This window comes from Hemiscyllium ocellatum, chromosome 30 (genome assembly GCF_020745735.1).
Source record: "Hemiscyllium ocellatum isolate sHemOce1 chromosome 30, sHemOce1.pat.X.cur, whole genome shotgun sequence".
In the NCBI taxonomy this organism is placed as follows: domain Eukaryota; kingdom Metazoa; phylum Chordata; class Chondrichthyes; order Orectolobiformes; family Hemiscylliidae; genus Hemiscyllium; species Hemiscyllium ocellatum.
In genome coordinates, this window is record NC_083430.1 from 18,221,188 (window position 1) to 18,248,952 (window position 27,765).

At 41.5% G+C, this 27,765-nt stretch overlaps 1 protein-coding gene across 2 annotated transcripts in view; it reads left to right on the plus strand.

Moving 5' to 3' along the window:
• The window catches only part of angpt2b (angiopoietin 2b), a 255,197-nt gene that overhangs the window by 88,177 nt on the left and 139,255 nt on the right, over positions 1 to 27,765 (plus strand). For both annotated transcript variants that reach the window (XM_060847374.1, XM_060847373.1), the window contains exon 2: positions 21,129 to 21,284. In XM_060847374.1, coding sequence (XP_060703357.1) covers positions 21,210 to 21,284 — 75 coding nt within the window. In that variant the 5' untranslated portion in view covers positions 21,129 to 21,209. The remainder of the gene's footprint in view (positions 1 to 21,128; positions 21,285 to 27,765) is intronic.

Consider the following 27,765-nt stretch of genomic DNA (forward strand, 5'->3'; position numbering starts at 1 on the left):
TCGGCCCAACAAGTCCACACCGACCCGCCGAAGCGCAACCCACCCATACCCTTACATTTACCCCTTACCTAACACTACGGGCAATTTAGCATGGCCAATTCACCTGACCCGCACATCTTTGTGACTGTGGGAGCAAACCGGAGCACCCGGAGGAAACCCACGCAGACACGGGGAGAATGTACAAACTCCACACAGTCAGTCGCCTGAGTCGGGAATTGAACCCAGGTCTCTGGTGCTGTGAGGCAGCAGTGCTAACCACTGTGCCACCGTGCCGCCCACTGTGCCACCGTGCCGCAACTGTCTTCTTGACCTGCATTACCTTCAATGACTTGAGCATGTATCCCTCTGTTTCTGCATCTCCTTTAGAAACTTTGATTTTATGTCGCTTCTGCCAAAATGGGGAACCCTCCGATCTTTCATGCGATCATCTGTCTTAACTTTTGTTTTTATTCATTCACTGAATGAGATGCAGTTGCCTAATTGCCCAGAGGGTAATTAAGAGTCAAACACATTGCTGTGGGTTTGGAGTCACATGTCGGCCAGACCAGGTTAGGATGGCAGTTTCCTTCCCCAGAGGACATTAGTGAATCACTTGTTTTTTTTTCTTTCTGACACCAAGAAGGATTCATGGTTATTATTAGACTCTTCTTTCTGAAATCTGCTGTGGTAGGATTCAAATCCAGGGCCCCAGAATATTCCTAGGTTTCTAGATTAACGGATAGTACCACTGGGTCATTATTTCACCAAACTAGGAATGAGTTTCTTATTGATAAATATTTGCTTGAAAGGGGCCAAGGAGGCTAAGGCAACATAGATGTACCATGTGATCATCAGTTCGACATCTTGATCCTATGCTGAAAATGTATTGCTGGAAAAGCGCAGTAGGTCAGGCAGCATCCATGGAACAGGAAATTCAACGTTTCGGGCATAAGCCCTTCTTCAGGAATAAGCCCTGAAAAAGGGCTTATGCCCGAAACGTTGAATTTCCTGTTCCTTGGATGCTGCCTGACCTGCTGCGCTTTTCCAGCAACACATTTTCAGCTCTGATCTCCAGCATCTGCAGACCTCACTTTCTCCATCTTGATCCTATGTAAATGTCAGTGTTCCACTTTGTAGTATCTAATTGAATCACTTTGAATGTCATTATAACTGATAGCCAGAATGCATGATGTCTTCGTCATGTAATCATCCATAGGAATGAGATAAAAAAGAGTACTGGAAGTTTTGGGTTTGGAAGATTAAGGGTCTTTGCTGTCACCATGTCTGTGCATCCACCAGGTTTCATAATTCTGAAACTAAATGCAAACATATATTGAGAAAGATTGTGTTTCACCAGATACAACAAGTGGCCTGTTGACATGTCGGCATGGTTACAATGTTTTCAGAACAGACCGTTGTCTGGTGTTTCAGGATGTGAACTTGTCTGAAAGCTCCCAGATGAGGTGGCAATATTTTTTCAGTGTAACAAAACATTTCAAGACTGACTGATACTTTTGACTCCAATTGGGAATACGTGTTGCCTGCATGTGAAGTCTAATTTTTATTTACAAATGAAACTGACCAGATCGATGATGAACCATGGTCACAAGGTTTCTTTTCAAAGAGTGGCTTTCCCCCAGATCAACACTGCCAACTATATTACAGTAAAAGTCAAAAGCTTTTCTCAAACTTGCATTTCCAACTTTTAAAAATTCACTGTTTAATTCCCAGAAGCCACTAAGGTACTGTAAGCTCAGGTTCACAGACACAGTACTTTTAATATTTAGAATTGCTGGTTGATTGCTTGAATGTGCCTAAGATTGACTCCTCTCACTTTATTCAGGAATGAGTGGCAGGCACTTGTCGCCTGTTGAGTGTGTAGGGACTGTGACATGGGAAATATCTCAAGCTTGTGGTAGCTGAAAAAAAAGGTAATAAATCAGTTTCCTTTAAAAAAAAGACCAAAGACTTTAAAGAAGGACTGACTTGTCACAGTAAAAATCTTTGTCAACATTCTGTATATCACAATGAAAAGTAATTGATTCAGAATTGCCAAAGCAGTGATGGAATAGAAAACATAAAGTAATAAACATTGGAATTCAATTAGACAGGGCATTTTTCTTTAAACTGATCAAAACAAGCTGCGAAAAATATTCAAACCTCTTGACATCAAGTGCTTGCTATTTACAATTTATGTAATTTATGGTTTTCATCTTAAATTGACATCTGGAAATAACTTAGCCACTTTCTATAATCCATCGTTTAACAATCCAGCTGTTTGGAATAACAGTTACACAAATGAATGATTTCTGCTTAAATGCCATTTTGTATTTAATGTTTTGCTATTTATGACATATGGAAAGAGAGACGGTGATCAGTAATTAAGTGCTGCTTTTTTGTATTGTCCAAATAAAGGAAGCAAATACAGAATTGATAAGTTTAACAAAATCTTAAATTGAATAGAATTGTTCTTCTTCCATACATGTGGAAATGGCCTTTTCAGAGAAACAATTATTGATTGCGTGATTAATCTTCTCAAAAAAAGTTAAAAGAACATATGGTTACGAATGAAATTGATGTCTATACAGATGGGATTAGAGTAAATGATCAAAGCTGTGGAACACTGAAGCTTCAGTACTGTTGGAACTGAGTTATCTGTTGTTTAAATCCATCACTTAATGACAATCTACTTTGCTGAGAAACATGGTGTGCGATTATGAAGCATAATTGGCCATGCTAAATTGCCCCTAGTGTTAGGTGCATGAGTCAGAGGGAAACGGGTCTGTATGGATTATTCTTCAGATGGTCAGTTGGGCTGAAGGACCTGTTTCCACCCTGTAGGGAATCTTCTCTCATCTAATCTAATCGAATAAGGTCAAATGCACATGTTTACCTCTTGTCACATTATTTTAGATAAGAGTAAGATTCTTTTTCAGGTACAATTATTCATACTTCTAGAATAAATGAAAATAAGATCACCTGTGCTGTTCCTTGGTGATGGTGGGATGCACACTGAGATAATTTCATTTCAATTAACCTTTTTTATTAAGAAAACTTTATTCATAAAAGTATTTTTATACATATACATAATCATTAAGGCAGTTTGATTCTGTATGAAGAAACAAATAAAGGTTAGAGTTTGATTCTATCCAGGAAATAAACCTGAGGTATTTGTTATTTGTATAAGACTACTTTAGAGGCATGGGGTGGGAGAAACATATTAGATAATAGTCTTTCCCCACTGCACCTTGGCGGCAGCTTCCCCAGGCTTTAGTGTATCTCTCAGCACGTTGGCCTGGGCCTTGGAATGTGCCAGTCTGCAACACTCTGTCAGGGTCATCTCCTTGCTCTTAAAAACCAACACGTGTCAGGCAGACCAAAGAGTGTCTTTCACTCAGTTGATGGTTCTCTAGATGCAGTCGTTGCTTGTCTCGGTGTGCATCCTGGGGAACACAGAGTAGAGCACAGAGTCCTGCGTCATGGAGCTGCTCAGGATGAACCTGAACAAGAACTATTACATCTCTCTCAATCTTCATTTGCAAAGGCACATTCAGTAGGAGATATCTAGCAGTCTCACCACCTCATCCTCCTTCCCCCGCAGTCACTTTGAGGGCAGCATGGTTTGGCACAGAGAGTCCGAGTGTACATCAAGGATCTCACAGCAGAGCCCTTCTCACCAATAGCCAAGCAATGTCTTAGTGTTTGTTGGAAAGTTCTGGTGATGGGGCATTCTGCCAAACGACTTTAATAGTCTGCTCAGGGAACAGGATCCACCCTCTACTTTTCCTGGAGGGGCTTGAGGATGGTACATGCTGACCATCTACTGATGGACTTATGGTAAAAGGTGTTCCTCTTTGCAAGTTTATCCACAAAGCACAGGTGATACAGAATGGTCCAACTATTTGAAGTGTTCCGTGGCAGCAAGATCAGTCCCATCCTTTGCAACACTGGGGACATGGAGAACCTCAGTATATAGTGATACTTGGTGTTTGTGTAATGCGGGTTGCACAGAGCTTAATGTAACCACACACAAAGATGGCCATCAGGTTGGCATCACCATTGGGTACATTCATCATGGTGTCCCTGCAGACATGATCCATCTTAGACCTCCAAATGAATTAAAAGGTGGCTTAGGTGATTGCACACATGTTCGGGGAATAGGTCAGATCTGCACCATATAAAACAACAGAGAGAGTACCTCACACTCGATGATTAGATTTTACCCACAATGGAGAGGGACTGGTGGTCACAAAAGCCCAGATTCTGCTTTACCTTGAAGATGTACTCCTCCCAAGATTTTCTGAACACCCCAGTCCCTTTGAATCATATTCCCATCACCTTCAGGTAATTTGTGCTGACAGCGAACGAGATAAAGGATTGGTTGGCCCAGTTCCCAAAGAACATGGCCTTGTTCTTGTTTCGATTTACCTCAGCTCCCAAGGCCAATGTGAACTGGTCGCTGGATCCAAGTAGAAAACGGTGATGTCATCCATGTACAGGGAGGCTTTGGCCTGCTGGCTTTCATTGCCTGGAACAGGACTCAGTGAAAGGCTTTATACAACACACAAACTAAGGCAGGAGAGGGTGATCACTCTTGACTCTGGATCTGATAAGGAAGTGTTCTGATTCCCACACATTGATTGAGATTGCACTAATGATGGTGGTTTGGAGTAGTTGGATCCAATTACAAATTCCATCCCCGAAGCCCATTTCAGAGACCATGTCCCATGAGTAGCTGCTCAATATCTTGTCAAAGGCCTTCTCCTTGTCCAGGCAGATGAGGCAGGTGTCCACCCCACCGACCTGCACGCAGGCGATCGTATCCATGAGGGGCGTGAGATTCTCAGATGATACTTTTTCTCATGGATTCACACATGCGACCTGACAGAAGCATACTGTTGTACACCTCCAGCAGGTGTTGGCCAATCAAGTCCTGCAAAGCTGAATACAGTTCATTTGAATGAATTTCTTGCTTCCACAGCTGATGCTGGGTGGCACAGTGGCTTGGTGGTTAGCACTGCTGCCTCACTGCACCAGTGACCTGGGTTCGATTCTAGCCTTGAATGTGCATTTCTTCCAGGTGCTCTAACATCATTAGTGCAATCTCAATCAATAGGTGGGAATCAGAAAGCTTCCTGATCAGATCTAGAGTCAAGCAGGACAGCCCACTCTCTCCTCCTACAATCCAAAAATGTACAGGTTAGGTGAATTAGCCATTCTAAATTGCCCAAAGTGTTCAAGGATGTGTAGGTAAGGTGCATTAGTCAGGGATAAATGTAGAATAATAGGGTAGGGGGATTGGTCTGCATGGGTTACTCTTCAGTGGGTCGGTGTGGACTTGGGCCTAATGGACTGTTTCACCGCTGTAGGGATTCAATGATTTCAGCACAAGAATCTGAGCCTGACGTGATCTGCTCCCCAAGCTGATCTGTCTACTGTTCACATTCTGATAAGTGTGTCTTTTTGTTCACTTTTTAAAAATTATTTAGACAAAATGAAAACGGCACTGTTTACCATGAACTCCACTCTGCAGACATTGACTTCATCCTGCTAACGTTCTGATTTTGAGAATTTACAGCCATGGAGTTGGATTTGACTCCCAGGATGAGTTTCCAATCTCATTTCTGCATTATCACTAAGACCACCTCCTTCCAAGTCAGTAATATATCCCTAAACATCTTAATATCTTCTTCTGTAGTTAAGTAATTCTCCTGTGAAGAACTTTGAAGTGATCTATTCTGTTACAAGTGCAACATAAACCCAAGTTGTTGCTGTTGTTATTGTTTAACACCATTCCAGGCTACTCCAGGGGAGGGGAATAATTCCTGATGACGGGTTTATACCTGAAACGTTGCCTCTCCTGCTCCTCAGATGCTGCCTGACCGGCTGTGCTTTTCCAACACTGTTCGGCTCTGATCTCCAGCATCTGCCGTCCTCATAGAACATAGAACATAGAAAAATACAGCACAGTACAGGCCCTTCGGCCCTCGATGTTGCGCCAATCCAAGCCCACCTAACCCAATATCCTCCATATGCCTATCCAATGCCCGTTTAAATGCCCATAAAGAGGGAGAGTCCACCACTGTTACTGGTAGGGCATTCCATGAACTCACGATTCGCAGAGTAAAGAATCTACCCCTAACATCTGTCCTATACCTACCACCCCTTAATTTAAAGCTATGCCCCCTCATAATATCTGACTCCATACGTGGAAAAAGGTTCGCATGGTCAACCCTATCTAAACCCTTAATCATCTTGTAGACCTCTATCAAATCACCCCTAAACCTTCTTTTCTCCAATGAAAACAGCCCCAAGTGCCTCAGCCTTTCCTCATATGATCTTCCTCCCATACCAGGCAACATCCTGGTAAACCTCCTTTGCACCCGTTCCAGTGCCTCCACATCCTTCCTCATTTTCTCCTAACATTTGCTGTGTTGTCAGGAACGTGCTTATTAAAGGACTGAGCTCATTTGAAAATTCAATAATCAAGGAAGTAAATTTTTTTTCAAAACACTGCCCATTTATCATTTCATTATTCTACATTTGTTTCTTGGGGATTCTGACAGAGCAACTCAACTCTGACTCATGACAGTCTTCATACAAAGGTGGACAAATCAGCTGAACATAAGAGATGATAACACTTATCATCAGGACAGCATTTGATTGAGAATAGCTCTGAGGAGCCCTCAAGACTGAAATCAATGGGAATTAGATGGTAAACTCTCTATGCAGCACAAAAGAATATGATTGTGGTTTTTGGAAGGTCAATCACTTCAGCCCAAGGGCAGTGGTGCAAAAGTTCATCAGAATAATATACATGGCCCAACAATCTACATTTGCTTAATTAATTTAATTTGTTTCATTGATATTTCAGAGGGCAGTTAGCAGTTAAATACAGTGCTGTTGGTCTAAATTCATATGTAGGCCAGACCAAATATGGACAGAATATTTCCTTCCCTAAAATACATTCGTAAACCAGGTTTTTTTTTAATGTGACAATTGACTGTGGTTACATGGTCACCATTAATTGATTTTAATTTTTACAATCTGTTAAACTGGGATTCAAATCCATAACTCCAGAATATTACCCTGGAGTACTGGATTACTATATCACCACCTCCTCTCGAAATAGAGAGCCAGGGAAAAAAAAAGCAAGAGAACTGGTATCTGAACTTAGTTAAACGACAGAGGATAAAAGGCACACAAAACTGAACATCAAATCTGTTCAATGCAGAAAAACAGTGTATCTTTTGGATAACCCAGACAAATGCACCTAATGACATTATAAGTCAATTTAATGACCACTTAATTATGAAAACAAACCCTATCATTAATCACTTTTATAAACAATATCATAGTGTATTACATTATGACATGAACTTGTCAACACAGTTTAAACCTATGTGCTGAAGGATTCTAACCCTAACTAGGGATTCCCCATAGTCCATGACACCTCTGCGTTGTTATGAATAACATCACCAAACATAACTCAACTCCATGGAAGTATCTTAGACAGAAGTGTGAATTTAGGCATGCAGTACATTCTCTTTTCACTCATCATGGTCTAAATAATGGCAGGACCTCATGTGTAGCATCAACATACCTCCACTTTCACCACTCTGCATTGATTTACTTTGTGTTGGTATAGGAAAATCCAGCCTCTAGTTATCTATCGGACTGCTACCTACGTTATGACTTTTCATTTTGTCGAGTTTCTCCTTACTCTGAAAATATCTTTTTGTTTTAAATTTGTTGTTTTTTAAATCCATTGCTCTAACCTCTGGCATTACACCCTTTCTCAATAGTAATTTTCATCCTATTACGATATTACATCATTGTACCCAAACCCCATCATCATACTCCCTCTGTTACCAAAATGCATCAAGCGAAAGTCATTACAATAAAACCAATGCTTGAATTACAGCCACCATGAAAGCTCAGGTTATAACTCAACAGGTTTATTTGAAATCACAAGCTGTCAGAGTGATATCTCTTCATCAGATGAAGTGACTTCATGTGACTAAGGGGTAGTGCTCTTTTGACTTCAAATAAACCTATAGGGCTACAACCTGATGTTGTCTGACTTCTGACCTTGTCTATCCCAATCCAACATTGGAACGTCCACATTATCCCTAAGCTAAGGTGCTGTGATGATTAATGTTTTGGCTTTCTGTCATAACCTGAGAACAGAATTAAAGCTTTTAGGCAAGGAGAGACAAATCACTTCTTCTTCTCAAAACTGTCACAGTGTCGTGTTCAACTCCAGCTCTGAATGAAAGTAAAAGACATAGAAAAAACGTTTGGATAAGAAAGGAGGAATGTGCAGTTAAAATAAAAAACAAATTGAGAAGCACAGAGGAGAGGAAAGATTAATAAGAAGAATAAATGACCAAGACTGGTGGAGACAATGAAAGATGATGTTTAAACATTCTCAAAACTCAGAAAGAAGCATTAAGTGGAAAGACTAAGAGTGGGAGATTAGAGGATTTAGAACTAAAACAATATTTCTCAAATGGAGTTCCATGGAGACTTTATGGGAGGTCATGGAAATAACGTGAAAGTATTTACAATGCTGGAGTAGCATTATGGGCAGACAATGTGAGTGACAACCAGGGTGCCATGGTCAAGAATATGCAAGTGAGTGGCAGGGGAGAGGGCTGGGAGGAATGACTGGATTGTGTGTGTCATTTCTGCAGTATAGTGTTCTGGCTCTCTTACCGAGGAAAGAGGAGAACTGAGAACTGCATATGGATTGCCACTTGCAGTTTCCAAGGCTGGCTACTTTGCCTTATTCGAGAGATCATGTCAATGCCTTTTCAAATATTTCAGTACTACATACTCCAACTCAAAAGATGCCATAGTACAAAGTTCAGCTCAGACACATTTTACCGGTGGCCTTCCTTAACATTACAGACTCTCAGAATTGTTAAGCACATTTAACCATTCAGTCCATTGCGTCTCTATCACTTCTCCAAATGAATCAATGACTTAGTGACCCCTCCCATCATAATCCTGCAAAACCTTCCTTTTCATATAATAGTTTAATACCCTTCTGAATGTGTTTATTGAACCTGTCTCCAGTACATTCTCAGGCAGTGTATTATAGACTTTCCTGGCACCTTCCCCTGCTACCGCAGGAATTGTAAAACATCCGCCCACACCTCCTCCCTCAACTCCATCCAAGGCCTCAAAGGACCCTTCCACATCCATCAAAGTTTTATCTGCACATCCACCAATATCATTTATTGTATCCATTGCTCCCGTTGCGGTCACCTCTACATTGGGGAGACTGGACGTCTCCTCGCAGAGCACTTTAGGGAACATCTCCAGGACACCAGCACCAATCACCCACACTACCAACATTTCAACTCTCCCTTCCACTCTGCCGAGGACATGTAGGTCCTGAGCCTCCTCCACCGCCGCTCCCTCACCACCCGACGCCTAGAGGAAGAATGCCTCATCTTCCGCTTCGGAATACTTCAAGCCCAGGGCATCAATGTGGATTTCACCAGTTTACTCATTTCCCCTTCCCCCACCTCACCCCAGCTCCACCTTCCAAATCAGCACCGCCCTCATGACTTGTCCTACCTGCCTATCTTCCTTTCCACCTATCCACTTCACCATCTTCTCTGACCTACCACCTCCATCCTTATCCCCATTCACCTATTGTACTCTACCCTCCTCTCATTTATCTCTCCACCCTGCCTCTATTCCTGATGAAGGGCTTTTGCCCGAAACAACGATTTTCCTGTTCCTCCGATGCTGCCTGACCTGCTGTGCTTTTCCAGCACCACTCTAATCTAGACTCTGGTTTCCAGCATCTGCAGTCCTTGATTTTACCTTTACTGCTCTTTGTCTTATAACTGTTCTTTTTTTCACAACAGTTTTCCTTCTTTTTGCCAATTATTTTAAATTTGTATTGTCTGTTTCATGACTAAGAATAGTTTCTCCCCATCCACTCTGTCAAGACCCATCATAATTTTGATATCCCAATCTGCTCTTCCCTAAGCTTTCTTTTCTCCATCAAAACAGCCCTAACTTATTCAATCTATCTTCATAACCGAGCTTTCTCATCCCTGCAGCCATTATGTGAATATTTTCTGACTCTCTCTAATGCCTTCACCTCCTTCCAAAACTATAGTGCCCAGAACTGGACTCAGTGCAGTACTTCCTTTCAGCTCACTATTAAAAAGTACAATATAATTGCCCATTCTTGGACTGTATGTCCCCATTGATTAACTCAGGATATTGTATGCTTTATTATCCACTCTCTCAACTTGTCCTGCCACCTTCAATGACTTATGCAAATAGACAACCATGTCTTTCTGCTCATGCATTCCCTTTAGAATTGCTTCTTCTACTTCATATTGATTCTCTATGTTCTTCCTGACAAAATGAATCAAATCACATTTTTCCTCATTGAAACTCATCTGTTCCTTCCACTTACTTGTCAATGTTGTTTTGAACTTCTATGCAATCATCCTCATAGTTCACAATACTTCCACAACAATCCAATCATTTCTGATTAGGTGTAGTTCCTCTGGCCTATAAAAGTTACATTTCCCCCAAGCCATTTGCAAAGTCTCAAGAATCTAAAACCTTGCTTCCTGTACCATTTTTAGCCAAGCATTCCTCTGTCTTACCCTTCTATTTCACTACTCACTTGCAATTGGTTCTGAATGTAATTCAAAGAATACTACATTTAAGATTTGGCTTCTAATTTCCTACTTGACTTAGACGGCTACAGAACTATATCCTTCTTTCTGCTTATGTTGGACTTGAGAATGTGGACCATGACCCCATCCCAGATTGCTCGGAGTAGATACGGAACATCAGAAAGGCAATGCACCATCCTGGATTCAAGTCTAAAACCATGTAAACGCTTACATATTCCCCTAATTATTGAGTGACCTATCACAATGGTACTTCCAGTTATCCTTGGAACCTTAGCCAAACTCATGATGTCATGGATGTGACTTTGGTCATTTTCTCTGGATGTACTATCTCTCTCATCAGTGGTTAGGACTGAACACTTGTTGACAATTGGAATGCAGTCTGGGGCCCTTGGATTGCTTGTCTGTTCCTACTTGACTGGTAATCACATATTCCTCTTCTCCTCTGATGGCTTGGCCACATGTGTAAATGTGTTCAGCATGAAACTCTCAACTTCACAGAATGCACCATCGTGGCCCCATCTGCTGCTGAAATTTAATGGATCTTCGCAAAGTTTTGCTGGCCCTTCTCCCTGAATATTTCATACATTTATAGTCCATCAGGCTGAATCTTTGCTGTTTTTATCTCACTCCGACTGAGCTGACCCAAGTTATAGCTTGTTCCTGAGAAACTTGTCACTATTATAAGGCCACAAGAAATAGGAACAGGAGTAGGCCATTTGATCTCCCAAGCCTGCACCACCATTCAATAGGATCACAGCTGATCTGGCATTCCCTGAATCGACTTCTGTATATTGTATAGAATTGTAATTTGGATAGGGCATTCTTTGATTCCTAATCTGTTTGAAAAAGGATCCTTCGCTTTTACTTTGAGAACCACTGGACTAAATATAAAGGGGGTACATTTGTGAGAAGAGCAGGAAACAAATTACTCCAATGTGCAACTGCTAAGTATTTCAAATTCTTTCAGTCAGTCTTGTTTGATCTGAAACACTGTTTTGCTATTTGTCTGTAATTAGAGAAAAACTGTTCCACAGGGGTTCTCCTACTCTGAGAATGCAATGTAGATGAGTAATGGAGATTCCATAAACCAGTCTTCATGTCATTTCTTAGGGATTCTCCAGTTCAGCCATTGAATATACTGAGGACAGTCCGCAGATCCCCAATGGAGATTCATCCCCGCCCCACATGCTCTCATTACCATGAGCTGGACGTTCTGCCATTTAGCAATGAAACAGCTTGATTCAGTCTGAAATGATGATATCCTGTGGGGAGCCACTGTGGGTCAATGTCATCTGGAAATAAAAACAAATGAACAGAGCAAAGGTCTTTAAAATGGAATTTCCTTTGTTTTTTTTTCAGTAGAGCAGGCATTCACTTCAGAAAAATGCTATTTGCTGTCCCTGCCATGGATTTTTCATAATCCAGTTTTGATTTCCATCTTTCCATATTATTTGAATGCTTATAATTGGAGTGATTTTATGATTAATTATTTGAATGTTGAACTTAAAGAGTCATAGCATCATACAATAAAGATACAGACCCTTCGGTCCAACTTATCCATGCCAACCAAGTTTCCCAAACTGAACTAGTCTCATTTGCCTGAGTTTGGCCTATCTCCCTCTAAACCTTTCCTATTCATGTATCTGTGGCAAATACCACAAATGCTTTTGAAAATGAAAACACGTAAGCCCATGAGGGAGAAAGATATCGAAGATTATCTCGTAGTGTTAGATGAAGTGAAAAGGAAATTTGCGTGTTTGGGTTAAATGATATGTTTCAGTGCTGCTTGTTCCTTGAGTTTCTGATATCTTTGTTCTTGAGGATATTTTGATGTTGAATCGATTTGTACTGGTCTTGTTGTGTAACCACATTCTTTCTGCTGGGGCAAGTAACCAAGACAGTCAGCTGACATGTGGGATTGCTGACCTGTCTGTTGATGACTGGTCTTGAAGGATGGACAATTTTGCCTCATAATCTTGGATAGCTCATTTGTAACTGCAAACAATTGCATATGGTGAATGTATGTCATCAGCCTCATAAATGTTGGTATTGACTGCAGATTAATCTTCAGTTCACCTTACATGAGTTGAAGAAATGTCGACAGAGCAAAAACAACACAGCAATGGCAGGAATTCATATATTATGCCTACCCGGCCATTTGTAAAAATGCATGAGGGAAGAGATGAATGGTTGGGAACCGGGATCAACATTCATGAAATAACAGCAAGCTAACTGCTTAGCAGTAATAATTTCTCCCCCATTCTCCCACTTATTCTGTAAATGCCAGCTCCAATTTTACTTGATAGGAATTTGTAGTGACTTCAGATATCATCCCTCATTTCTCCAAATAAATACATTCTCTAAATTTTAAAAATACCTATTGTACCATCAGTAAAGTGCAAATGATTTCATCTTCTAAACTTGTACTACAAATACATTATGTCATCGGAAGCAGTGAGATAAGCTTATTATTTCCTCTAGTAGTTACAGACCACAGTCCTGCTGGCAATAAAGTCACTTTTAACTTATTGAGCCAATTTCCACGATTGTGTCTCAACATTACCCATAACACATCCCTTTGAGTAAAAATGGCAAGTGTCACAGGAAATCTTGTTGTTAATGACTAATGATGTAATTTGAAACTCTGAGTTAGAACATAATGTCATAATCACATCCAGCCAAATATTTTTGGGTATATTAAACTTTCCCCCACTCACCCTCTGCAACAGACCGAATATATTATTGGTACCTCAAAAAGGCACTTATTTGTCTCATGTTGACTGCTGACTCTTTACTGTTACAGGTTGTCTAAGTCCTCTTGTTGTACTGTTGTCTTCTTTTTCATCTTTCCTGGTTCTGTTTTCTTATACTTTGAGATGTTTGAATTCTTTGCTTTTAATATTTGTCCCTTTTTTGAAGTCAGAAAGCTCACTTTTCCAAACCAGAACAGTGCTGGGTCTTCTTCCTTATACACTGATTGGAATTACAATAATGCTTGCCTCTTTTACAAGATGTCTCACTGTGTCACATCTTTGATGATGAACAGTTCCAATACCAAGAGACACACTTTGGAATAAGGAGACTAATAAGAAAGAAGACACATAGAAGTAAAGTTGAACTCTTTCAACTGAAGGACCTTGGAGTGAAGTTCAATTCCTGTGCATCCTTCCACCACTCCCCGACCATCACTACGATTCCTCCATGTTATTCTAGTAAACCCAAAATGCAACCAAGGATTACTGAGATAACCTGCACTTGAAATTTGATACAGTCTGGTCCCCCATGGTACAAGGATTTACTAATAATGAGGCAAAGCATTCCACACCTCTCAGATCAGCGCTTTCTGTTGGACTTTGGAGTTCTAGATTTTCTTTTAGGGTGAACAGTGATGTGGAACCAAGCAAATTGCAACCTTCTCATGAGTCTAGACATTTAGAAAATGGCAGGATGTGCCTCACTTTAAGTGACCTCAGATGACCTGCAGACACTCCATTTGGCAGAGAGTCATGGATGGACCACAGCACTATGTTTCCTCCAGCACCTCTGACCTGAATCAGCGAATATTCTGCAATCCAGAACATCAGATGTGTGATCAGGAGCATCCAAAACCATTTAAAGTATTTCTTTGGAGTTGAGAAGTCAGGACTTGCCTCAGGTACAGGCTCACTTCCCGTCCCATGACCTCTTTCCACCTTCACAGAATCTCTGAGCAATGCAACAGAAGAGAGATTCAAACAAATTGCTTCTCTTTTCATCTGTGTCACAACAATTTTAAATTTTAAGACAATATGCATTGTAGAAACAGACTATAAATTTTGATCCAGGCAATACCTTATATTCTAAAGGGAATATACTGAAGAGTAGGATAAGAAGGTAGACGTCTGAGGACAAAATCTCCACAGTGGCTGTAGTTTAATGGATCAAATAATCTGGTTTTGTTTTATATCCCGAAGCAACTAGTCGTTACTGTCTGAAACGTACAATCAACATGTTATACCAAAAGTCTGTTTTCTTTTAGCTCAGCAAATTATGCTGTGGAAGTAATATTCTGTGATACTACATATTTTCTAAAGCAACTTACAGAAGGTGAAAGTATTTGAAGAAATCCTGCCATTACTTTTATGGCAGCCTCCAATGTAAGTCATATCCCAAAGGAAGTACTCTAAAGATGAAGGAATATTTTAATCAGGATGGGGGTGTGAACGAACCTTTCCTGAAAAATTAATCATCTCTGAATTTAACCACATCTTTTGCTCAGACAGTGTGACACACTGGAATGTGGGAAGCACAAATGATATCACAACGTTAACTAGGAGGACAAACGTAGTGATACTTTTCATTTCCTATTAAGGAGTTATTTTGCCTGGTTGTGGTACCGATGAACGTGCTGAATGTTTTCAGCATCTTTGATCAGTTCTCAGAGTTTGTAAACCATGTAGAGATGTGAATGTGTCCAATTCCAATTGAAAGAATTTTGTTTGTTTCCCAATTGACTAAGATCCCCACCTGTTGTTAGAACAATTTAAAATGACCGCTATCGCATGCTTTCTGTTAGCTTTGTGTCTCTGTGAGGGAGATTCAAACTACAACAATTTCTGCTTTATGTCCAATCGAATGTTGCTTTTTTAGACTGGTTAATGTAATCTTCAGCCCCAGTCAGACACTGAACTTTGGATGCTGGGACTCTCATAGAGGGTGGTGACAGCATCTCATGCGCAGTGCTCTTAATAAAGTAGCCTGGACATCTTTGTGTTCAGAGTTAGTATCTGCTGCACATTTGTACCATTAAGGCATTCAAAATTAGGTCCAGTGCCCAGAATCTGGTAGCAAGATCTTCATAGGACTCTGAGTGCTCAGTAGCCTCATTCAAGAAAACCAGTTGCAAATTCCCGCTGTTTATTTTCGACCTAGTTTACTACTTTGCCACTGCTTAAAACTGTGGTCATTTTCCAAAACTTCCTGTAAATGTATAATATCTCATTCTGTGTGGAAACCTCTTACTATTCACTCTTTTTGATGAATTTGGACAAGGAAGGTGTTGAAGTGCATGAGATCCATTCATTTATGCAACGCTTGAAATGCACTCTGTGTGAGATCTGGGCATGAGCAGACCTCTGTGCTGCATTCAGCAACCGTATTTCATCTTATCCTACAACACAGTAACGCGAGGTGAATTGAGGGCATCTGAGGTATCCTGACTTGGGGAAAAACTCACAATACGGTGGGCCTCAGATCAGCAACATCTGCAGAAAGAGAAACCAAGTCAACATAGAGTCATAGAGATGTACAGCATGGAAACAGACCCTTCGGTCCATCCTATCCATGCTGACCAGATATCCCAATCCAATCTAGTCACACCTGACGGCACCCGGCCCATATCCCTCCAAACCCTTCCTATTCATATACTCATCCAAATGCCTCTTAAATGTTGCAATTGCACCAGCCTCCAGCACTTCCTCTGGCAGCTCATTCCATACACGTACCACCCTCTGCGTGAAAAAGTTGCCCCATAGGTCTCTTCTTTATCTTTCCCCTCTTAGCCTAAACCTATGCCCTCTAGTTCTGGACTCTCCGACCCCAGGGACAAGACTTTGTCTATTTATCCTATCCGTGCCCCTCATGATTTTGTAAATCTCTATAAGGTCACCACTCAGCCTCCGACGCTCCAGGGTAAACAGCCCTAGCCTGTTCAGCCTCTCCCTGTAGGTCAAATCCTCCAATCCTGGCAACATCCTTGTAAATCTTTTCTGAACCCTTTCAAGTTTTACAGCATCTTTCCGATGGGAAGGAGACCAGAATTGCACGCAACATTCCAACAGTGGCCTAGTGTCCTAACCAATGTCCTGTACACCCGCAACATGACCTCCCAACTCCTGTACTCAATACTCTGACCAATAAAAGAAAACATACCAAATGCCTTCTTGACTATCCTATCCACCTGCGACTCCACTTTTTAAAGGGCACAGATCTTTCACTGGAACTTGAAGAGTTTAGAGGTGCAGCAGGTTATCAGCAAAAATAGAGGTGAGGAAAGACTGGGCGATGAGGAAGAAACAAAAAAAAGTCAATGTTGTAGCATATGCATGAAAAGTTTATCAACTGGAATGTTAATGGCACAAGTCAAAAAATAGGGAAGGAAAACAGACAAGAGACAAAAGACTGATTCGAAAAGGATCAGTAAATGACAACAACCGAACTACTATTTTATGAAACATTAGGAACAGTGGTTATGATCTGATCTGATTAAACTCTGCTGAAATTTGTAAAGAGGTGCTCTTCCTCAATCATTTGTGGGCATCTTTGGACCAGTGCTCAAGACCAAAGACAGAGGGTCAGAGTGGGAACGCACTGAAGAATTAAAATGGTAAGCGGTCAAAATTACAGGCAAACAGGACTAGTTCAGTTTAGGCAACATGGTCAGCATGGACAAGTTGGACTAAAGGGTCTGCTTCCATGCTGCATAACTCTATGACTCTGGGTGAGCTCAAAATAAGTCTTAAATGAGAGAAGCTATGCAGTCCAGTTTCTGAGTTTTGTGAACAGTTGACAATGAGTTGAATGTAATGTTGCAATCATGGATAATGCCAGTAGCATAGATGCTGATAGGTGAGCTGCTGATTTCAAGATGCCTGGCTTTGCAAGTTAGCTGAAATTCTTTTGCCTTGGTTTCTTTGAACAATGGCTAGTTGCTGCACTTAACGCCAGATGTAGCAATTTTATTATTACCTGTAGTGCAAGGATGTTCTATGATTGTCCTAAAGCTGTGCCTTTCAAAGTATGCAAGGCCACTAACATGCACAGACCAAGATTGAAATTGACTATTAACCTGTGTACCTGTGTTTTTTTGAAACAAGAAAGTATAAACATTTGCAACCAACAGAAATTGCTCCAGCAGGTCTGGGAGCATCTGTGGTGAGGAATCAGAGTTAACGTTATGGATCAAGTAACTCTTCCTCAGGACTCCTAGCCACATTGGGTCACAGTCCACTTTGTTTTGACTTGCCTCTCTAGTTTTGATAAGTTACTATTTGAATTTCCCTTGACACCTTTAGGGGCAATATTTCCTTCAAGGCAACCATTAGATTTACATCTGTAGACACCTTTGGCAGTAGGTCCTCTTTGTTTTAATAAAGAAGAGTCAAGGTGCCCATGACAGCTTTGGGACTCTTATCCTCAGCTTGACATTAAATATCGGTCAATTGTGTAACCCCCAACATGGTCTGAAGCGAAGGGATAATGAAGGGAAATGAAGGTGAAATTGATTACATATTTCAATCACTGCCAAAAGCAAGATGACTAGTTATATACAAGTTTCCATGACAACTCTTCTTATTTGGAACAATTGAGTGACCCAACTGAACAGCTATAAAGTTCATAAATAGTACTGAAGAATTCAGAAACAAGGTACAGAATTTTCCACTATCCCATGCTGTGATGTTTCTTGGTTCACTCCAACTCTTGTCATCGAATTGTTTTCTCAGCTTTGTTTGTGAAATGTTGTGAAAGCAGATACATTCAGACCACACGATGGATATACTTTCACCAGATGAACAACTACATTTCAAGAAGGTGGTTCTCCATCACTCACTCAAGGGCACTGCAATGCTAGCCTAGCTAATGACACTAGCACCCGTAAAAACATAGATTTAAAACATAACAAAAAATGAATATTCTTTACGGCGAATCATTCTGGTGTCTATAATCAATGTTTCTTCTTTCTGCTCAATGCCCAGAGGCCGTTATGTATGTTGCAACTCAAATGTAGTGTAGGTCAGACACCACTCCATCAATAATGGCTAAGGAACATTCTTTCAAAACTATCCCAAAAGAACAAATTCTACAACATCATTACCCTCCCCCAAAGTAGTCCTCGGGTCTCATTTGAATAAGACTGCTCATTAGCAAAGAATTATGGAATGATCTGCCCACATCTATCATATCAGGAAGGGGGATTCTTTCAACTTTGTTCAGAGTGCCTGAACTCTAAGAGAGACTTTCCTTCCATGGGCAGAGTTTGGATCCAACTCCTATGCTGTTCTCACCCCACCATACTCCTGTCATATCAGAACAATTTTAAACACCTGAATACATGCAAGAAATGAAATAATTCTGTGCATCAAGTAGGCTGATGTATATAACTATTTTGTGCAGCAGCAATATAAAAAGTTATAGGGATGATAATTTATGTTGCATTGACATGATTCATAGCTGGATAGTTTGCACAGTGTGAAGAAGCAGAAAGAACATACTCTACAAACTGCGGTATATTAAAAGGAGCATAGAGACTCAAAATTCAGACCTCTTCGTCAACCTGATAAACAGACCTGATAAACTTAAGAGTTGCCAAGTCAACAAATATATGTTAACCAACCAACTCTTGTTACTTGATTGCCTGACATTTCTTGTGCAATTCCTGATTCTTATACTTCGTTGGACCCCATACACGCCACAATATTTCAAGTGCCAAGGTAGGCTTGCATCTTGTCATCGGAACAACTCCTTTCCCAACTGGTCTTTTTATTGCTAACTTACCACAAGCTGTGCAGCTTGGAGGACAATTGACTTCCTGTATACAGGACGAGACATTTTCACTCAGTAACTTCAGAATTCCTTCACATTTTTGTACATGTTATAAACAGATTTGGATGAATATGAAAAATGCTCTTAATAGCTATCAATTTTGCCAAATAAACAGACCAAATTAATTTATTTACTGGTTTCAAAATCCCCGTCTAAACTCTCCTAACATCTGGCTGACTCTTAAACAGGTTGTAGGGGTGAAAGTGGTGTCCGTCAAAAACATAAAGCAGACTCGTGATGAACTGGCAGCCTGTTTTGTTTTTGTCCTATGTCTAATTTTGTTTCCTTGTAGTGAAATAGAGCTGGGTGTTCTCCAAAATGGGCTATCAATTCCTATGAATTTTAGAAATTAAGTTTCTCGAGGGACACATAAAAAAGTATCTGCTGTTCCACTGATTGTACTCTCATTCCCATCAATGGTTTCCAGCAGCTTCATCTTATTTCCCTCTCTTACACTGAGAATATCTGAAATGCCACAGTGGAAATGCTGCCTTGTCAACTGGAAGTAAAGCAAAGCACAGCAAATTATCATTGTTATGAAGTTTTTAATGGAAAATAGTCAATAAAATTATTTGATTAGATGTCTGATTATTGAGCTTGAAACACAAAATAAAATGTGCACTCATTGTCTTAAAGTAAAATGTTCAAATTAACATCAAACTAATGGTGTAAGAAATAGAAATTATTTACATAATACAGGGAAGGAACTTCCAACAGAAATACTCCCTGTCCACTGTTGTAAATTCAGTCCAAGACAGTAACATCATGAAGAAGCAGAGCATGCTGCCATTATGGCAGGGCATTGGAAGATCCTTTAGGAATTAAGGGACAACATTCTGCCTCAGTATTCCACTAACTACTCCATGGTGGCTCAGTGGTTAGCACTGCTGCTTCACAGTACCAGGGACCCGGGCACAATTCCTGCCTCGGGTGACTGCCTGTGTGGAGTTTGCATATTCTCCCCATGTCTGCATGGGTTTCCTCTGGGTGCTCCACAATCCAAAGATGTGCAGGCCAGGTGAATTGTCCATACTAAATTGCCCATAGCATTAGGTACATTAGTCAGGTGTAAATCTCGTGTAGGGGAATGGGTCTTGGGGGGTTGCTCTTTGGAGGGTCGGTGTGGACTTGTTGGGCCGAAGGGCCTGTTTCCATACTGTGGGGTATATAATCTAACTCATCATTAGCCATCAGAACTCTGTAGAAATAACAAAAAACGCTGCATGCATGCGCCTATCCTGGGGATTATGGGCTCTCTTCTTTTGAAGATGCAGCCATTGATTTGGAGAACTGCCCATGGAAATTCATTCCTCAGTTCTTTGTAAGAAATGTGAATGCTGGGATTCCTGTTTTGAAACAGCTTTGACATCAATGCCATCTCTTTGAAAGAGGCCTCAAAGATGAAAAGCCCTCATCAAAATAAGAGCATCTGATAATGTGACTCTTACTTGGAAAGAAGAAAGCTCTGCCAGTCCTAAATCCTTCTTAGATATCTACACTCCTACAGCTGAATAAGATCTAAACACTGGAATTACCTTCTTAACTGCCTGAACCTCCTTGATCTCCTTAATGCTCTAACTTGCACCATAAGGCCTATCTCTGAGCAAAGGTTTAGTTATCTGGCCTAACATTGCCTTATAGGGCACGGTAGCAAATTCTGATTGATAATGTTCCAGTGAAAAGTCAGCGATCTTTTTTGTACATTAAAAATGGTATATAAAATCATACTGGTCATGCTGTAGACTTTCTCTTCAGCACCAGTAGATCCAATAAACTTCTCAAAATGATTTTTTTTTCTATTGCATTGTAACTTGAAAGTTGGATGCATTTTTCTTTTAATATACTGAGTTGCCACACAGCTCCTATAAACTGTTTTATATCATTTCATTGCAGCTTGAAAATTATATTCAGGACAGCGTGAAGACTGAGATAGTGGAGATCCAGCGAAATGCGGTGCAGAACCAGACTGCAGCCATGTTGGAAATAGGAACTAATCTCCTGACTCAAACTGCAGAACAAACTCGCAAGCTCACTGATGTGGAAACACAGGTAATCCATTCACTTATCCAAGTAGCATTAATGAAATACAGTCACCTTCTCGCAATAATCTGTTTTTCAAAGCTAATTGCCTGGCAAACATTCATGTATTTTTTGCAAAAGAGTTAGCTGAATTTGGAGAAAGAACAAATTATTTCCTAACTTGAATTGGAGCAGGTTTTTAGCCCAGTTTGGATTTTGCTGCTGTTCTTGCATTGAATCTGCAGCAGTTTTGAACATAGGTATCTTTATTTGAAGTCTCCTAACCAAAGCGTCCATTGCAAGATGCCCAGATCTAGATTATAAAATGGAAAAGATGGGCATTGCAGATCTCATTATAGCATATTCCTTCCTGCAATTACTCCTTGTGTAACACACACTGACTACTGTTTATTTTGAGTGAAAGACTGTTCATTTTCTATTGCCTCCAGTTCACACAACAATTTATTTAATGTGAAACATATTCCAAGTGAATATTTACCTTCTGTGTAACACCATTAATTTGCTGAGTTCTGCACTTCTGACTGCCATTCATTTTTTCAGGAAACTCCCATTTACTTTCCATGTAACGTACTCACAGCTAATTATAGTCCTCAGTTAGATTAGTGGTTTTCTGCTTTTCATTTTATGCATATGTTAAAGAGTCTTCGGGTTACATAATCTGAAACCTCCTCAGAACCGTGTCTTTGTAAACGATCATGGTCTGAAGTATGTTATTATGTATAGAGGCCCCATACATGGCACTGCCAAAGAAAAATGGGTCTCAATTACATTTGTTTACATTTAAGGAATTCCATTTAATTTTTATCTGCGTCGGATAGATCAATGCTGAAAGATGTTGGTTCAATTAATATCGGGAAATAAGAGAAATGTTTCAAAATGATTCGATGGACAACGTGTAAGTTTTATCTGAAATGAAACACACTAACTTGAGAGAATCTGGTCGAGAGAGGAAAGCCCATTGAGAGTGGAGAGTAGACTGGGAACCTTAGGTTGGTATAGCACTCCAAGAAGCAGGAGCAGAAGTTCAAAGGGCTTTAAGGGGCACAAGAAAGGGTATTCCACCTGCTTTTATCCTTCAGTAAATATCACTGAAACAAAAAAAATAAATGTTAAGATTATATGTTGCATACTTCCAGCTAATTATAGTCATTGGTTATGGAGTCCAATTGTACCTAATGTATTTGCTGTACATTTTCCTACAAGGCAGCTTTAACTATATTGCATTGGCTGAAGTAAATTCAGGTCATAAAATGCAGAATCAAACAGTAAATTCTTCCGTCGTCAGATGAATGTAAAACTTTTCTATGCAAAATTAGATGGGGAAAAGTGGCACTTGACCACAGTAGCAAATGGGAGTTCTGATAACAGACACTGCACCCATTATAAAGAATGTAAGCAGTTATTGGTCTTGACGTTGTCAGGGATGGGTCCTCAGAGATCAAAGTGCAAACTTTTGGTTAGGAAACCTGAGAATCCAGGAAGTATAATCCCACAAACCACATTACTGTTATGATAGGATAATCTCTGGGAAGTAAGTGTGATTGACAATTCAGGCTTCTGGTTCAGGCAGCATGGTGGCTCAGTGGTTTGCACTGCTGTCTTACAGTGTCAGGAACCCAGGTTTAATTCCAGTCTTGGGTGACTGCCTTGGGTGCCCTTGTGGAGTTTACACTTCCTCCCTGTGTCTGCTTAGTTTTCTCTGGATGCTACGGTTTCCTCCCACTGTCAAAGATGTGCAGGTTAGAACATAGAATATAAAAAAGTACAGCACAGAACAGGTCCTTTGGCCCATGATGTTGTGCTGAGGCTTAGTCCTAACGTAAAATATAGTACTTAACCTACGTACCTCTCAACTCACTGCTATCCATGCGCATGTCTTGCAGTCGCTTAAATGTCCCCAATGACTCTGCTTCCACAACCACAGCTGCAACGCATTCCATGCATTCACAACTCTCTGCGTAAAGAACCTACCTCTGATATTCCTTTCTACCTTTCTCCTAATATCTTCAAACTATGACTCCTCGTACCAGTCAATCCTGCCCTGGGGACACCATCTATTCCACTCATTATTTTATACACCTTGATCTGGTCTCCTCTCTTCCTCCTTCTCTCCAGAGGGAAAAGTCCGAGCTTATTCAACCTTTCTTCATAAAGTAAGCCCTCCAGTCCAGGCAGCATCCTGGTAAACCTTCTTTGCACCCTCACCAAAGCCTCTGTATCTTTCCTATAGTAGGGTGACCAGAACTGGACACAATATTCCAAGTGTGGTCTCACCAGGAACTTGTAGAGCTGCAGCAAAACCTCACGGCTCTTAAACCCGATCTACCTGTTAATGAAAGCCGGAACACCAAATGCTTTCTTAACAACCCTATCCACTTGGGTGGCAACTTTGAGGGATCTATGTACTTCCACACCCAGATCACTCTGTTCCTCCACACTGCCAAGAATCCTGTCTTTAATCCTATATTCAACATTCAAGTTCAACCTTCCAAAATGTATCATTTCGCATTTATCCAGGTTGAACTCCATCTGCCATTTCTCAACCCAGCTCTGCATCCTGTCTATGTTGCACTGCAGCCTGAATTAGTCCTCTATATTATCAACAACACCTCCAACCTTTGTATCATCTGCAAATTTACTAACCCACCCCTCAACCTCATCATCCAAGTCATTTATAAAAACTAAAAAGAGAAGAGACCCAAGAACAGAGCCCTGCAGGACCCCACTCAACACTGACCTCCAGGCAGAATACTTTCCATCTACAACCACTCTCTGCCTTCTGTCAGCCAGCCAATTCTGAATCTAAAGTGCCAAATCTCCCTTTATCCCACACCTCCTGACTTTATGAATGAACCTAACATGGGGAACCTTATCAAATGCCTTGCTGAAGTCCGTATACATCACATCCACTGCTCAACTGTCATCGACCTGTCTTGACATGTCCTCAAAGAACTCAATAAGATTTGTGAGGCATGACCTGCCCCTCACAAAGCCATGCTGACTGCCTTTAATCACACTATGCTTTGCCAAATAGTCATAAATCCTCTCCCTCAGAATTCTTTCCAAAACTTTGCTGACCACAGACATAAGACTGACTGGTCTGTAATTGCCAGGGATTTCCCTATTACCCTTCTTTAAAAGAGGAACAACATTCACCTCCTTCAAATCCTCCGGTACACTCCCGTGGAGAGTGAGGAGGCAAATATCCTCATCAGCAGCTTAACAACCTCCTTTCTCACTTCCTGTAGCAACCTAGGATAAATCTGGTCTGGCCCTGGGGACTTATCAATCTTAATGTTTTCCAAAATTTCTAGCACATCAACTTCAATCTTGATCTGGCCAAGACTATATCCCAGCTCCTATAAGTTTCATTTACAACAAGTTCCCTTTCCTTGGTGAAAACTGAAGCAAAAAACTCATTTAGGGCCTCCCCTATCTGCTCAGACTCCATGCGCAAGTTCCCTCCACTATTCCTGATCGGCCCTACCTCCTCCCTGATCAGGTTAGGTGGTTTGGCCATGATAAATTGCCCACAGAGCCATGTGATGTGTAGGTTTGGTAGATTAGCCACGGGAAATGCAGAGTTGCAAGGATAGGGTAGTACAGATGAGTCTGAGTGTGATGCTCTTTGGAAAGTGTGGCTTTACAAGCTGACTGTGTGGCAACTTAACGGTACGGATTTGTTGGGCTGAATGACCTGCTTCCACAATTTGAGGATGCTATGACTTCTAAGATTCTATGACTTAGAACACCTCAGAGCAGCTAGGATGTAGGGTGGTTAACTGAGGGATATAATCCCCAACTTGGATGGAAAGAGGATTCAATTTAGTAGTCGGGGGTTGTGTCCAATCGCAGGTTAAGTGTTAGTGACCAGAATGATACATTCCTGCTCCAGATAGCCCAAAATAAGACATTTACCTTCTTAACAAAGCAGCCCTCACCTCACTTGAGCTGCCAGGTCAGTGGTGAGGAGAGGTCAGTGAAAAAAGTTCCAGAAAACTCTCCAGAAAAATGTCCAGCAAGTTCATGGGCTCAGTCTTACAGCTGAAATGGAATTTAGAGGCTGTTTTGATACTATAGTCAATAAATCGATCAGCCAAAGTTAAGACTGTGGGTTTGGCATACAGCACGTCACCGAGAAACACATGAGTTAATGTGGAAAGAAGTACATTTCCATGCACATTGTTTTCTGGAGCTATGGATAGTGATCGTGGAGGCTCCAATCTTATTTCTATCACTTGGCTGACCATCTGTCCCATTGTTACTGCCTGTCATTGGCTGATCATCTGTCCCATTGTTACTGCCTGTCCTTGGCTGACCATCTGTCCCATTGTTACTGCCTGTTCTTGGCTGATCCTCTGTCCCATTGTTACTGCTGTCCTTTGCTGATCATCTGTCCCATTGTTACTGCCTGTCGTTGGCTGATCATCTGTCCCAATATTACTGTCTGCCCTTGGCTGACCATCTGTCCCATTGTTACTGTCTGTTCTTGGCTGATCCTCTGTCCCATTGTTACTGCCTCTCCTTGGCTGACCGTCTGTCCCATTGTTACTGCCTGTCCTTGGCTGACCGTCTGTCCCATTGTTACTGTCTGCCCTTGGTTGACCATCTGTCCCATTGTTACTGTCTGTCCCTGGCTGATCTTCTGTCCCATTGTTACTGCCTCTCCTTGGCAGATCATCTGTCCCATTGTTACTGCCTGTCCTTGGCTGACCAACTGTCCCATTGTTACTGCTGTCCTTGGCTGATCATCTGTCCCATCCTTAATGCCTGTCCTTGGCTGACAATCTGTCCCATTGTTACTGTCTGTCCTTGGCTGACCATCTGTCCCGTTGTTACTGACTGTCCTTGGCTGACCAACTGTCCCATTGTTACTGCTGTCCTTGGCTGATCATGTGTCCCATCCTTAATGCCTGTCCTTGGCTGACAATCTGTCCCATTGTTACTGTCTGTCCTTGGCTGACCATCTGTCCCGTTGTTACTGACTGTCGTTGGATGATCATCTGTCCCATCCTTACTGCCTGTCCTTGGCTGACCATCTGTCCCATTGTTACTGCTGTCCTTGGCTGATCATCTGTCCCATCCTTAATGCCTGTGCTTGACTGACCATCTGTCCCATTGTTACTGTCTGTCCTTGGCATACCATCTATCCAATTGTTACTGCGTGTCCTTGGCCGACCATCTGTCCCATCCTTACTGCCTGTCCTTGGCTGATCCTCTGTCCCATTGTTACTGACTGTCCTTAGCTGAAAATCTGTCCCATTGTTACTGCCTGTCCTTGGCTGAAAGTCTCTCCCATTGTTACTGCCTCTCCTTAGCTAAAAATCTGTCCCATTGTTACTGCCTGTCCTTGGCTGACCATCTGTCCCATCCTTAATGTCTGTCCTTGGCTGATCATCTGTCCCATTGTTACTGTCTGTCCTTGGCTGACCATATGTCCCATTGTTACTGTCTGTCCTTGGCTGATCATCTGTCCCATCCTTAATGCCTGTCCTTGGCTGACCATCTGTCCCATCCTTACTGCCTGTCCTTGGCTGATCCTCTGCCCCATTGTTACTGCCTGTCCTTGGCTGACCATCTGTCCCATTGTTACTGCTTGTCCTTGGCTGACCATCTGTCCCATTGTTACTGCCTGTCCTTGGCTGAAAGTATCTCCCATTGTTACTGCCTGTCCTTAGCTGAAAATCTGTCCCATTGTTACTTCCTGTCCTTGGCTGACCATCTGTCCCATTGTTACTGTCTGTCCTTGGCTGACCATCTGTCCCATTGTTACTGCCTGTCCTTGGCTGATCATCTGTCCCATTGTTACTGTCTGCCCTTGGCTGACCATCTGTCCCATTGTTACTGTTGTCCTTGGCTGACCATCTGATCCATTGTTACTGCCTGTCCTTGGCTGATCATCTGTCCCATTGTTCCTGCCTGTCCTTGGCTGGTCATCTGTCCCATTGTTACTGCCTGTCCTTGGCTGACCCTCTGTCCCACCCTTACTGCCTGTCCTTGGCAGACCATCTGTCCTATTGTTACTGCCTGTCCCTGGCTGACCCTCTGTCCCATCCTTACTGTCTGCCCTTGGTTTGTGCGAGAAGGAGTTACAGTTTGATTCTAAATCTGGTTGGTCATCAAGTGCAAGGTGGTACTTGGTCCCTGAGATAATGACTCAGACGCAGGGTAGTTACCTACAGCACCATAGGCCTCCCTCCCCCAAACTCCTCCCACCTCGCTATTGTCAAATCTATAACTGAAGTTAATAAGATGCTCCTTGCTGCATTATAATGGTGCATTAGAATGTCCAATCCATTTCATGGGGTTGCCTTGGCTGCATCTTCTCTGGCTTCTGTTGTCCCATTTCAAAATGACTGAGTTGAGATTGGGTTTGAGATTTTCACATTTTTTTTACATCTGATCTAAACTCAAACTAACCCCTTTGGGAACAAAGATTGAACACATTTTTCTTTCAATGCAGTCTCACAATGTGTGACAAAATCCAGAA